Source organism: Limulus polyphemus, unplaced genomic scaffold, assembly GCF_000517525.1.
Source record: "Limulus polyphemus unplaced genomic scaffold, Limulus_polyphemus-2.1.2 Scaffold2799, whole genome shotgun sequence".
NCBI lineage: Eukaryota > Metazoa > Arthropoda > Merostomata > Xiphosura > Limulidae > Limulus > Limulus polyphemus.
This window is the reverse complement of record NW_013668409.1, coordinates 139,493-152,846: the sequence shown is the minus strand read 5'-3', so window position 1 is coordinate 152,846 and position 13,354 is coordinate 139,493. Positions and strand designations below refer to the sequence as shown.

Genomic DNA, 13,354 nt, shown 5'->3' with positions numbered 1-13,354 from the left:
AACATGGGAAGTGTGTTATTAAATATGGTTGGTGATATCTAACACTAGATATATACAAAAGTTTATAGTGTGTGTCATACCAAGATGGGAAGTGTGTTATTAAATATGGTTGGTGATATCTAACACTAGATATATACAAAAGTTTATAGTGTGTGTGTGTGTGTGTGTCTTACCAACATGGGAAGTGTGATATTAAACATGGTTGGTGACATCTAACACTAGATATATATACAAAAGTTTATAGTGTGGTGTCTTACCGACATGGCGAATATGTTCTGATACGTCATGAGTGACATCTGATACATCCCACATAGACATGAAAGACATACAACAAGGCACCTGTTCAGCTGCTAAGTCTATGAAGGGAACATGGGAAAATGCAAAGTAGTGTGCAACGGATGCCAAGAACATTTCTATACAGATCAAAAAATCCTGGAAAAAATGAAAGAAGATTAAATATCTCTAGTTCTTTAACAAAATTCTTAGATGTAAGAAAAATGGCATTGTTCTGTAATAAAGAAATGATAAAAATCAACAGAAAGTTTCTTAAAATGAAAAGTACAGATCATGCAATGTCTACATAAAGTCACAATCCAAGTTCGTTTTGAAAGTATACATGTATGAAACAATCAACTGTTACTACATTTTTAAATTAAAGACCAAACATCTGGGATCTGGAGTTATACAGTACTGTACAAAAGTGTTGGGACAAGAGAATATTTTGTCATTCATTCTATTTTAGTGGTTAATTCTTCCATGCCATTACAGAATGTAAACTTCAACACTATAGTAATGCTTGACAACTGAATGAACCAGAGTGAGAATACTGCTACGTCTCTAGTCGTTTGTTAATTTTCCATAAAAAAAATGCTTTCCGAAGAAACTTTAGCGATACAAGTCCGTTCACAAATTAAACTGGTTTATTCTTTCTGAATACAACTTTGCAATACACTTGATTTCCACAGTCATGCTATAACAAACGCTATATTTCACAACGAACGAACAAACGATTCATGCGCTTGGCTCAATTGTCGTCTGTATCTCTGTCTGCAATTCAGCTACATTGTTGCCGTCAGTTCTTGGCAGTCTTATATACAAGAATACCAAAATCTAGTAAACACTCGAGGCTTCACGAACCTTCGAGAATATGACGTGTTACTAGCGTCACGTGACCCCCGCTGTCGTAACAATATGTTCTTTTCTGTCTGAAAGTTATTTTTTCAACGTTTATTACTAGATGAGAAAAAATAATTAACAAAAAACAAGAACTTTAAAGTGGAATTATTATAAACTTATCTTAAACCTTGACATTTTCATAGAAAAGAAGATATACCACTGACATTATCAAATGATTAACTAGCATAATCTGGATGTCCTTCGGATCGACAAGTGCGATAAAGTAGAATGAAATAGATACCACTGGAATCAACAAATATCATTGACTAGAAAAAACAATGCTTTCAATATATAACGTCCAATTTTGATATATTTCTTATAATTTTACTATTGTAAGAAAAAATGTTGAAAAAATTTCAATTCCCTCCGCAATTACAATTTAAATTAAGTTGAAAATACTAACGAGATAAATCAAACCGTAGGTTTCGTTAAGTATATTGCAATATAAATCGCAATTTCAACAACCAATAGCTTCCAAAGTATTCATTGAAATTTAATTATAGTATCAACAACAAAGCAATGAATAAACTTACAATTCATGGCCAGAATTCAACCAGGACAGAGTTTGATCTACTGAAGGAGCAAATAGATATTATTGATACTGATAGGGCGTCAAGGTGCCACAGAATGTAATAAAACGTGCTAATTTGAAATATGCAAAAACAAAACATTTTCGACCTCAGCTATGCTTACCGTTGGTTGGTTGATGTAATACACCCTGCGGCGATGACGTAACCACTTATACGGGTTGGAACACATGAGGTACACCGTTATGTTACGATTGTAATAATGTAGCTTCAAATTGAAATAAGCACGTGCTCCAACGCAGTAGAAAGGATTAATTCATTCAAATTAGTGATTTGAAATATTTTGTAAATGACTAAATCCTAAGCCATATCTTAAATGTACCCTGTTTTCACTATTTGGTGCAATGGTTGTAGTTGGTTGAGTCAATCTACTTTAACGACCTCTATAAAAAGAGGTGTTTCGTGAGGCTATTGTGATATACAGTGGCTATAGTAACTTGTTTCGCAAACAGTGACGTAATAAAGGTGACTAAAACATCTACCAGCATGTACATGCACGTATGATAATTAGTGCAAACACGCAGCTCCATATCGAACGCATGTCAGCTTATATATATTAAAAACCTAAAGGGATAGAACGTTAATAGCTTCAAAATAAAAAAATACTCCCAAGTTATCACATGCACCATCGCAGAGAATTTACTAGGTAAAAGAGTAGGTGAAATTGTCCAATGAATTTTAATATCTCAGGATTATAGATAATAGAGTGCGTGAATTATTTAAGTTTTTTGCTTATGAAATTTATTAACTACATATGAAAATTTTCTAAGACATGAAATATATAGTTTCACCTTATAAGTTGTGCAAGAGATAGCAATAAAAGTGAACTCCGCAGAAGCAAGAAATGCAAATCTGTTTTCGAGTTGACTAATATCTACATATATCTAAACAGTAATATCTAATTGTAATAATAACAAATTCGTTATGTGAGAGACAAGTAAAGATGTCTGTAATGAACTGGGTTGTTCTTTTTTTTCTTTTTTTTTTTTTTACTTGTGGTATCATTAGACTTTGCATAAATTTCTACCAATTAATTGAAATTTGGCTTATCCTTATCTTTGGCTTAGCCAAGGATTATTGACGAGGATGGTATAATCTGAACTAATCTATTTAGTCGAAACGCCCCCCCCCCCTCCTTCCAGAGGCTAAGCGGTGAGTCTGAGAGCTCTAACGCTACATTTTTTTTTATAGTAAGACTACTTTTGCTCAATTCCGTTTTGACCTGGACTTACACTGTAAGAATGGTTTTCATGACTTGTAGCACACTCAACGCAGTGTTTACTTCTCATAACTTTCGTTAGTTGAGGTTTGGTGAATCAAAGCTAAGTGTGTCAATCACTAAACGATCTAAGACAATCAAAGACTTCACACCTTCCAATTGCACTTACAACTGAAACTAGTGTAAACATATTTTCTGACATTCTCCCAGTGTACAAGGACTTGCTTAAGCACCGAAAATAGGTATTATGTGAGTAAATTATTTTGCATATCGAAATCTTGACACAAAAGGGGGGACTAATTTTTTTAATGAAATTTCTATAAAGGAGTTAAATCAATGAGTACAAAAGTTGTATAATTCAAAAGCTCTAATACTAAATTATTGTAGTGCTTTTTTGTCGTATGCTAAATATTGTGATGACCTAACAGCCACTAATTATCAGACGATTGCTTCCCGATTTAGGGGTTAAAAGAATACTGTTGCGTCATCGAGGTCACGTGACTAGTGTGACGCCACCTATTTTCTAGAAGTATCTTGTTCCTTCGTGAATGCCCTAGCACTTACTAGATATGTGTTTTTCTGGTATATAAATAAGACACTCACAACGTGACGGAACAATGTGTGTGTAGATAGTGAGTAATTGAATTGCAGTCAGAAGTATTGTTGACGTTCGTTGATATAGCGTTTGTTATAGAGCGACTGTTGAAAATAAGTGTATCGTAAAGTTGTATTCGGAAAGAATAAACCAGTTTTATGAAGTAAGGACTTGTGTCGCTAAAGTTTCGTCGGAACGAAGTTACGGAAAATCAATTAACAAACGGAGACGTAACAATACGTTACGATTTGGCACAGTATGTTTTCTGAGAAAAAAGAATTTATTTTCGAACAGCGAATATGTTTAGATGTGTGATTTTCTTCCTAACAGAAATAAGTAACAGTTACGCCAGCTTAACGATATCTTTTAATATATATGCCTCTCTTTTTAACAGAATATTGTGTTGTAATATTAGCTCTCTCAGTGCAAACAGAATTGTTAATAATAATCATTATATTAAGTTTTCTCTAGTGCCATGTATCATCACTTGACACGAAGAGCAAGATTTTCACAGATTTTATAAGTTAAAAATCTGGAATAAATTCATGTAAGCTAGTGTAACCTATGATAATAAGACCAAAGAAAAAATCAAGAACCTCTTTCTATCTATCTGTCTGTCTGTCTAGCTGCATTTTGTTCGTATTTCACACTGGAAACAGTTGGTTGATTCGTTGATGGATGTTTGTGATAAAAACGTATGTGCAAAGCTCATGTCAACCGTAACCATGCGGGAAAACCTAACAATTAACACATACTGTTGACACAGCTGCTGGTGTCACGTGACTTGGTGGCCAATCGATTACTCTCCAGTCAGTTCAGTACATGTACAATAAAATATGTGGAAGGTACGTTTAGCACATGTATTCCAAATAAGCCAAAATAGATAGATAGATATCAATACCTGCAATATCTGTATAAGATTATAATGCATATAAAGACATTAAACAAGACAGTAGTGTACGCAAATGAAAAATATAATAACAAACACGAAACTGTTTTTGTTGTTTCTTTCAGATATTCATGCAAAGCTACACAGGGGCTCTCTGCGCTAGCCCTAATTTTGAACTGATAGACAATAAGTAATACAGCTACACAACAGCACTCACCTCGAGCCCTTCGGTTACTATGTAGTATAAAACTATACCACAGATTTCTTTCTTTGAGAATCTCAAGTATTGATTCTAAATTTATTGCTGAATATGTGTTGGTTTCAAATAAATTACAAGATCCATACAACCGGCCCGGCATGGCCAGGTGGTTAGGTCGCTCGGCTCGCAATCTGCGGATCGCGGGTTTGAATCCCCGTCACACCAAACATGTTCACCTTTTCAGCCGTGGGGGCGTTATAATGTGACGTTCAATCTCACTATTCGTTGGTAGAAGAGTAGCCCAAGAATTGGGGGTGGGTGGTGATGACTAGCTGCCTTCCCTGTAGTCTTACACTGCTAAATTAGGGACTGCTAGCGGAGATAGCCCTCGTGTAGCTTTGCGCGAAAATTCAAAACAACCAATCAACCAGAAAACCGTTAACTCGGTTCATGATTTTGTCGTTCTCTCTGTCATATTGGAGCATCCATCCGCTGGCTACTGGGCGATTGGATGATGACTTTATGTCCCTGTTAACGCATGTTGAGAAACAGTGACTGATCACGTGGTGATTGCAAGACAGTTCTTTCTTGTTTCTTAATAAGTGCAGTTCTTCAGGAATTCACCCCGAAGCCTGAAGCTGATCAAGTAGAAGAGACGACTGTAGTAAATAGTAGGTACACACTCTGTGTTTTTAATCTTTTCAGGTTTTAATAAAGATTACGTTCAGAGTGTATTACACTTTATGTTCACTTCTGTGATTCCTAGACATAAGCTCAGCCAGTATACAGTCAGCATTATCCAATAATATTTTGTCCAATATGTTATTATTAGTGGACTTATTCTATACTATGAAATTAATTAAGTTCGCCTGCATATATCACTACTCTAATTGAATAATGGGATTTGACCGTCACTCTTAAAACGCGCCTACAGCTTAAAAGTGCGGAGCTCGAGTTTTACGGGAACAGGACGCAAACAATACTCTCTGGGTCAGTAGGCCCAGATAGAAAAATTAAATCTTATATCAATATAAAGTAGTTTGTTGTAATAATAGCTAAGTAAAAGTAAAAATACGAAACATTTTTTGCAAAATGTGATAGTATATGCGCTTGTCTAAAAGTACAGTCAGTAAAGATATCGAAATACCTTGAAACTGCATAGTCGTCTGTAAATATTTCAAACTGCTCTCAAGTAGGGCTGAATAAGAAGAATAAAATTGAGACTCATACCGTAGTGAACAGAAAGTATTTATTTTAATTCTTATTTAGTTGCGTTATATCACTTTCTATGTACTGATAAGCTTACGTTAATAAACTTCCCCCCAGTAGCACAGCGGTAAGCCTGGTAAGATATCCATTGTGTTGCTTTGTGTTTAACTACTTGCAAACAAAAATTAATAAACTAAAACGCCAGTGATAAAATGCTACTTTCAACGCAATAAAATAATAGATTGGTTTACTTTTAAGACTGTCAAGTTATTTCACTGATAGTTTTGTTGTTTTATGAAAAAATAGAGACATTATTTTAATGTTTCTCCTGTATAATATTTCTTTTTTGTCTCTGGAACTTGTAACTTAACATCTACATCTTTACCTAATGGGATGAATTTCATTTGTTTTGTTTTTTCTAGCTTTCATTGAGATTTACTATATTCATGGATTGTTGTATTTCCTAAACAGTAGTGTTTGTGAAAGTCTTATACAGAGGGTCGAGTTTGTTATATTAAAACTTTTTTGAATATGCAAATCATCAAGTCACATAACAGTCACAGCAAAAAAAAAAAAAAAATCGCAGTGGAGTAGCATACACCATTATTGTTTGACTTTTCGTAGGTAGTGTGATACAACAGAAAATTAACTGATTTTGGAAATCCCTTTGCGTATGTAAAATCTTCATACACTCAAATATAAAAAAAATGTTCAGATGGGGAATTTATATTTTATAAGACGTGGATGTCCCTTCTTCTTAATTGCAAACATTGGAAAATAAAGGAATATGGATCCACTTGAAGCCCTGACCTGAAAACAGTTGTATCCTAGCCAGGACCGCCGAGAGTTATTCTGGGTCCGGGGGTAATCATGTACAACTGGGCCCCCATAATCGTACTACTCACAAAGTTCATTACTTAATACCTCGTAAACAAACTGAACACTACCGGTTTCACAGACTCGCTAAGGTCTAACTTCTAAGAACTAATTTGCTGGTTATATTTTAATATAAATCTTTATGCATGTTACCTTTTTCTTTGCTTTTTTATGGGCCCCTGATGACCTCGGGCCCGGGGGAAATCCCCCCGTTGCTCCCCTTATTGGCGGTCCTGATCCTAACAGCGGTAGCAAAGTGCAGCGTCTAACAGGTGATAAATCAATAATACAAAGGTTAGTGGCAAAGGCCATTGACGTGCCCCAGGCAACAGTATATAAAGTAATCAAGAAGGATCTGATTAACCTGCTCAACTGCCACTTACCTTAAGCAGATGGAGAATGAAACGGGTATTCATGTTATTTCGTATAAAGACAAACTGGTCAATTCGCCGGATACAGCGCCTAAGAATTTTTGTGCGATCGCACTGTAGAAACGGATGCTGGGAAACTGCCGTCCTGTACATTGAATGGATTGTATAAAGAATGTGGGAAGGAGGGACGTGCTTTTCACATGACAGCCTTAGGAGGGAGCTTTTTGTAATAGAAATTACACTAGGGCTATTATCAAAATCACGGTCAGCAGATAGAGCATGACCAGACGTGGGGAGGCTCCAGAATTATTTTAATATAACGTACTTAAACTCTGTACGGTTACATTTTTCATAGTACTCGGTTTAACGCAGGCCTAGCAAATTAAATTTAGTGTTTCAGTTTGATATATATTACATCAACCGACACTATTTTTAATATTTTGTTATAACAATTGGTTGCACGTACAATTGACGTTAAATGTTTGTGACTTTTATGACCATTGATTTTGTTGTTGTTTTTTTTTACAGAAACGAAGTCTGGTACTAATTTAAACAAGAAACCTTCTCCAATATCAGCGAATAATTTCTATTCATCTTATGAAGTTTTAATTTTCATTATGAACTGTTTATCATTTAAGTTAGTTCTGTAGCATTACACAACAGGATACCTACCCGTCCATTGCCCGTCTGGGAAGTTTGCACGTCTAAAGAACCCGCTAACACAGCATACCAGTTAGCACCTCTGTCGCCTTGTCGAAACACTAGAGAAAAGCATGCAATACGTTAACTTGAAGGTACATATAAAAAAATAAATGTTCAACGTAAGATACTTGTTAAAGGATTCACTAAACATTTAAATTGCGTTTTATAAAATTGCTTAATGATTATAGAACACATCAGTATCGTGAGTATTAACTGAAGACACTTTATATCGGGAGTAAGAGAAAAGGAGGCAGTGGTTCCTAGTACCTTTAATAAGACTAGAAATAGATATGTCAGTTTGTTTTTCAGGTGTAAGATACTCAATGGAGTATAACAGCGATAATTATACAAGGAGGACAGATAAATATACCAGTTTCAGCCTAAACCAGGTTTAATTCAAACAAATAATATTCTCAATAAGCCCATAGTTAGAATTAATTACACCTACATAAATTGTATTAAGATTTCTGACATCATTTCACTCACATAAAATTTTGGTAGAATGTTAATGATGTTATCATGACGCAAAACGACATTCAAACTTACTGAAGAAGGTTTTATCAAATGGTTTTTCTTCTGCTTCTTCAAACATACAGTTACATATTATTAAATAAAGGATTCTAATAATAAGCTAAAATTATAGAAATAATCTATAAATATAATACATTTCAACGTAAGAGAAAAGTTAACTCTTATTAACACGTTTAGAGATAAACAACTTTCACTGTGAAAGGTATATTTCTAGGTACAGATACAAATAAAAAGACTTATCTCTACCTTGACACTTAAAAGCTTAAAGACGAATACAATTTCTTCGTGATGGTATGAGATTTGATCTCACTTTTGAAGGGTTTGTTTGTTTGTAATCAAACACAAAGCTACACAATGGGCTATCTGTGTTCTGCCCACCAAGGGTATCGAAACCCGAATTTTAGCGTTGTAAGTCCGCAGACATACCGCTGTGCCACTGGGGGGGGGGGCTTTTGAAGGGTAGAACAAAATTGATCTAGTGTGTCTCTATGGCAGTGAAAGAGATACACCGTTCAAACTTAGTGTCTCGCTTGGTTTTAATTCTAGCTAACTGTATTGTATTATATGAATATGTTTTAAAGCAAAACAGAACCTAGTATGTATACCACCAGAAATCTAGAAACGAGATCGAATCTCGGAAACATTATTTGTTTTATTCTTTATATTTAACCCTGGCAGCTTCAACGAAAATTTATATAAAAGCACTTTCACAACACTTTATAGAATTATATATTTTCTAAATATCAAGCCCGTTTGTTATTATTAATTATTAAACTTATAAGAAGACGCAAATATTGAACAATAATTTAGCTACGTAAGTTGTGAATAAAATTACCAAGAGCTTATTCTATAACAAAGTCAACTATTATAATATTCTCAAATTCTCCACCGCTATCAGTAACAAATCAATAATGACACATTACTTATAAAGAACCAACGTAGAATGTTTAAATGAAGATGAATATATTAGATCGGCTGGCTTACTAACATGCAAAAGTGTATCTAGACTATTATACTACCCTGGAACTGACTAACTGAATGCCACCACCTAAATTGTTAATGAAAATTCGGAAACTTATGATAGAGGAGTTGTTTATAGCACAGTTTCATGTCATATGAACATGATTCTTGACAGCAATCTTACATATGCCGTAGAAGATCGTAGACACCTTATAAACATAAAAAAATGATTAGAAACGGGTAAAAACTCATAACAAGAAGGTAAAAAAAAGGCTTGGGATGAAATCGGTGACATAAAAGCAAACAGGGTTGTGATCCGACGATCAAATTACTAAAATGGATCAGTTAATTTATTCTAAAAAAAGAATAATTCGTCAATATTTTAAGAAATAGTAACAAGAATATTAGAGTCCCACAACTGAGTTTTACGAGATTTGTAAAGACCGTAAATCAAACAGAACGCTCCTTCAAAAGTGGACATATAAGTTCCTATCGAGAACAATTTCCTGCTTTGGGAGAACATTATTTCTCGACTTTGTTCCAACATACTTACACAACATTTCTTACAATGATGTATCAGTGTATTTTACATGTTTTATCTGTTTCTCTCCATGAATCTGTTAGACAATTATTAGAAGAATGGGGAACAAACTGAAATGAATAAAAACTCAAACAATTGTATGGAAAGAATGTAAAATCATTTCAACAACCACTCCAAAATGATTTCAACCTACGATGCTGTAGTAGTGGCATAGTTTTATTAATTATTTTCTTAACTATTTTTAATCACGAGTTAAAACAACGACAGCATAAAAACTATCAAACTCTGGTATCATAGATAAGTTTGAACAGTAAGTTTAAAAAGATGGTAGTTGTAGTTTTAGCTTACACAGGACATCATTCTATTTATGCAAAGAAAAGAAGTATTTCAGATTCGCTAACTGTGTTCTAAATCAAACATATCGCGTTTGTAACTGAGGTTCTTAAAATATAATATATTAGATATTCTTTTGTTTATGTGTTTTTGGTTTAAGAGTGCTGTTTTTTCATGATTACTACAGGCGCAAAATAGTTTCATAAATTATTTCTATTTTGTTGTCCACTGTTTTCAGAGGTTGACTATTAGTGATCTTGTTCTGCTTCAAAATTGCACACCTAAATTTCAAATGAAAGGAAGTAGGTCTTAAATTATTCTCTTTGTATTAGAATATTAAAATTTCACTAGCTTAATTTAAAAATATATAAAATATTCAATTTATGTTTTCTGTTAGTTTTTGGAGAATCTGTAATTACTTGAAAGGTTTTTACGGTGTACAAAACTTGAAAATAGCTTTTATATGCGGAAACATCTGTTAGCTGAGTTCTTGCACAGATCTTAAAATATAATGTTGATAAACGGAAACATCGGCACATGTAGATATGTAGATCTTGAAAGTCGAGTCGTTCAAAACTTGAAAATAGCGTTGATAACTGGAGAAATTGTTGGTTGAGATGTTGCAAAGGAAATATCTGCTGAAGCTTTTCGCCAGACACTAATCATAGCAGAATCGTCTGGAAAATGATCTATAGGAAATCGTGCAGCTTATAAAATGAGTCAGATCAACGTAGGCCGGTAAGGCAATCACTGATTGTCATGTCCTTAAGCCAATCAGGAAATGTCACAGACCTACTGAAGGATGTGTAGATTATATAGGAATTCTTTTTGGCGGTAAAGGACAGGTTTATGTGTTTTAATAAAGGTGGCTTCCAAAATATAGAGATGAAAAGTTGACAGACCATTTGCAATAATTTTAAACCTGCTATCTTTGTAGTTGTCAGCACAAGTCAGGTTCACTAGTAAATGCTGGCCAATCGCTGATTCACATTTTGGTGGTAGAACTTTTGTTTTACAGGAGCGATACGGTAAATTGTTTTCTTTCACAGTCTTATTTCTTATAGATGTGGGTACATGTTGTTTAATTCTATCCTGCAGTTTTTGTGAAGTGCGACCTGCGTACCGATATTCGCAGTGGCACGAGAATTCATAAATAACCATACTTTTCTGTGTGGTAGGTATCGCATCTTTTGTGTTGCAGGCAACAGCTTACGTGTGGAATAAGCACAGTAGGGGTTCACTTCAGGAAAACATTTAATAATGGCCGTTTTCAATTGTTTTTCAAATTTTGTTGAAAGGTTACCAATCCATGGTGGTTTTAGGTAAACAGGACACTTGTTAGGAACAAATTTGAGGCAGTTGAGAAACTCGCAATTTTCCTTGAAGTAATTTGATTGATGACGTTTTCTGGATACCCATTTTCTAGTAAAATAGTTTTTTAATTGTCTTCAATTCGAAATCTAGTTTAGATTTTGAACAGATAATTAGAGCCCGATGGACTAAAGTAGCAATAAGGTTCGTTTTGCGACTTTTAGGACTGAAAGAATCCCATCGTGTATATTGTCCTGTAAAAGTAGGTTTTACAATATGTTATTAAATAAATTAATGCCCATAAAGTACAGCACATATCATAATAGGCTGAATTTACGTATAATTAATTCAATTTAGTTTAATTAAATAATGGTAACTGCCTACTGTACCGGCTTATCAGTAGTCTCCTAATAATAACTGTGAAGACAGCTCAAGAAATCTACTAAAATATATTTACAGTATTACTTTTTTTTGAGATTTTTTATTCCTCATATAATTCACATTAACTCTAGATTTCATTAAAAATACAAGTATAAAATATATATTCTTACGTGTTATTCCTTTGTCCAAATCTTCGTAATAGCCATAATAACACATCTGTTGCAGTAGAGTGGACTGAATATGTTCAAACGCTTTTATCTCTCTTAGTCTGTTGTATATTAACTCTATATCTTCCTCTGTACGATCTATAGGTCTAAACAAAAATATATCTTTATTTTAAGCCTAAACCGATTACATTCTTAATAATTTGAATTGGTATTCCAATTTTAGGTTGATAATATTTTTAAAATGTTTCAGCCCAGAAGGTAAATTGTAAGAAAAGAAAAACATGAAAGGAATGAGTGTCTTTTGGGTTTTCCGAAAATTTCCACACGATAGAGTATTGGTTTGTTAAGATATATTATCCAAGTACGTTTTGATTTGACGAATAATACTCTTCATGGGCTTCATTTAGTCCAATACTCCATAAGGTAATAAACTGCAAATATTGAACATGATATATTTATCTAGATTAATAACACTAGAATTCGTGCTTTATTGAAACATTAATTGGTCATTATGTAACTAGCAATTAATTTGTCTTTGCATTTAAAATGCTTATGTTTCAAAAACTTCTCAAAAGAAGTTATTTACTTCTTAGATCAGTAGTTTACGACAACTGTGTGAACCAAACAAACAAACAGACTCAAACCTAATATCACAGTTCAATAAGTCTCTCACAAGTATAACTGGTATAATGTTATGTGGACGACTAAATTATCAGCTTCATGCTTGAATTTAAGCAAAGCAATATAATTAGGATATAACATGATGTTAGCTTGTCATTCTGATTGGCAGCTAAAAACCTGTGACTAACTTTGTTTACGATCATTAGATTTTAACGGAATAACAAGATTGTAGGATACACAAGAAATTCTAATCTAACATTTTAAGACACACCATTTTCGGGGAAATCCAATTTGTCAGTTTATCTCAGCATGATTGGACCCTAAGAGTTTTATAGCCCAAAGACGTCCGAAAACTGTGAAGATGACGTGTCTGTCAAATATACTCCATAAAAACCTTGCTCGCCATTACTAATGAAAGTTTTACAAGGAACTGTAGACATATTAAAAAAATATGAAAAACGCTTTTATTTGTGAGGTTTTTACATACAACAATCATTTCATTTTTACAGCTCATTATAACTGACGCAAAGCTAGCAGGTTAAGATTGTTTGATACTAACAAACTAAAATTACATTTGTTTAAAGAATATGGTGAAAAGGGAATTATGAGAAGGATTTGTTTGTTTGTTTTGAATTTCGCGCAAAGCTATACAAGGGCTATCCGCGCTAGCCGTCCCTAATTTAGCA

At 33.8% G+C, this 13,354-nt stretch overlaps 1 protein-coding gene across 1 annotated transcript in view; it reads right to left on the bottom strand.

Moving 5' to 3' along the window:
• Window positions 1-13,354, bottom strand: part of LOC111087880 (rap guanine nucleotide exchange factor 4-like) — a gene marked incomplete at its 3' end in the record, with an annotated part of 43,452 nt that overhangs the window by 4,133 nt on the left and 25,965 nt on the right. The window contains exons 3-4 of the mRNA XM_022396152.1: window positions 12,051-12,193; window positions 7,794-7,882 (exon numbers count right to left, since the gene is read on the bottom strand). Of these exons, the coding sequence (XP_022251860.1) occupies window positions 7,794-7,882; window positions 12,051-12,193 (232 nt within the window). The remainder of the gene's footprint in view (window positions 1-7,793; window positions 7,883-12,050; window positions 12,194-13,354) is intronic.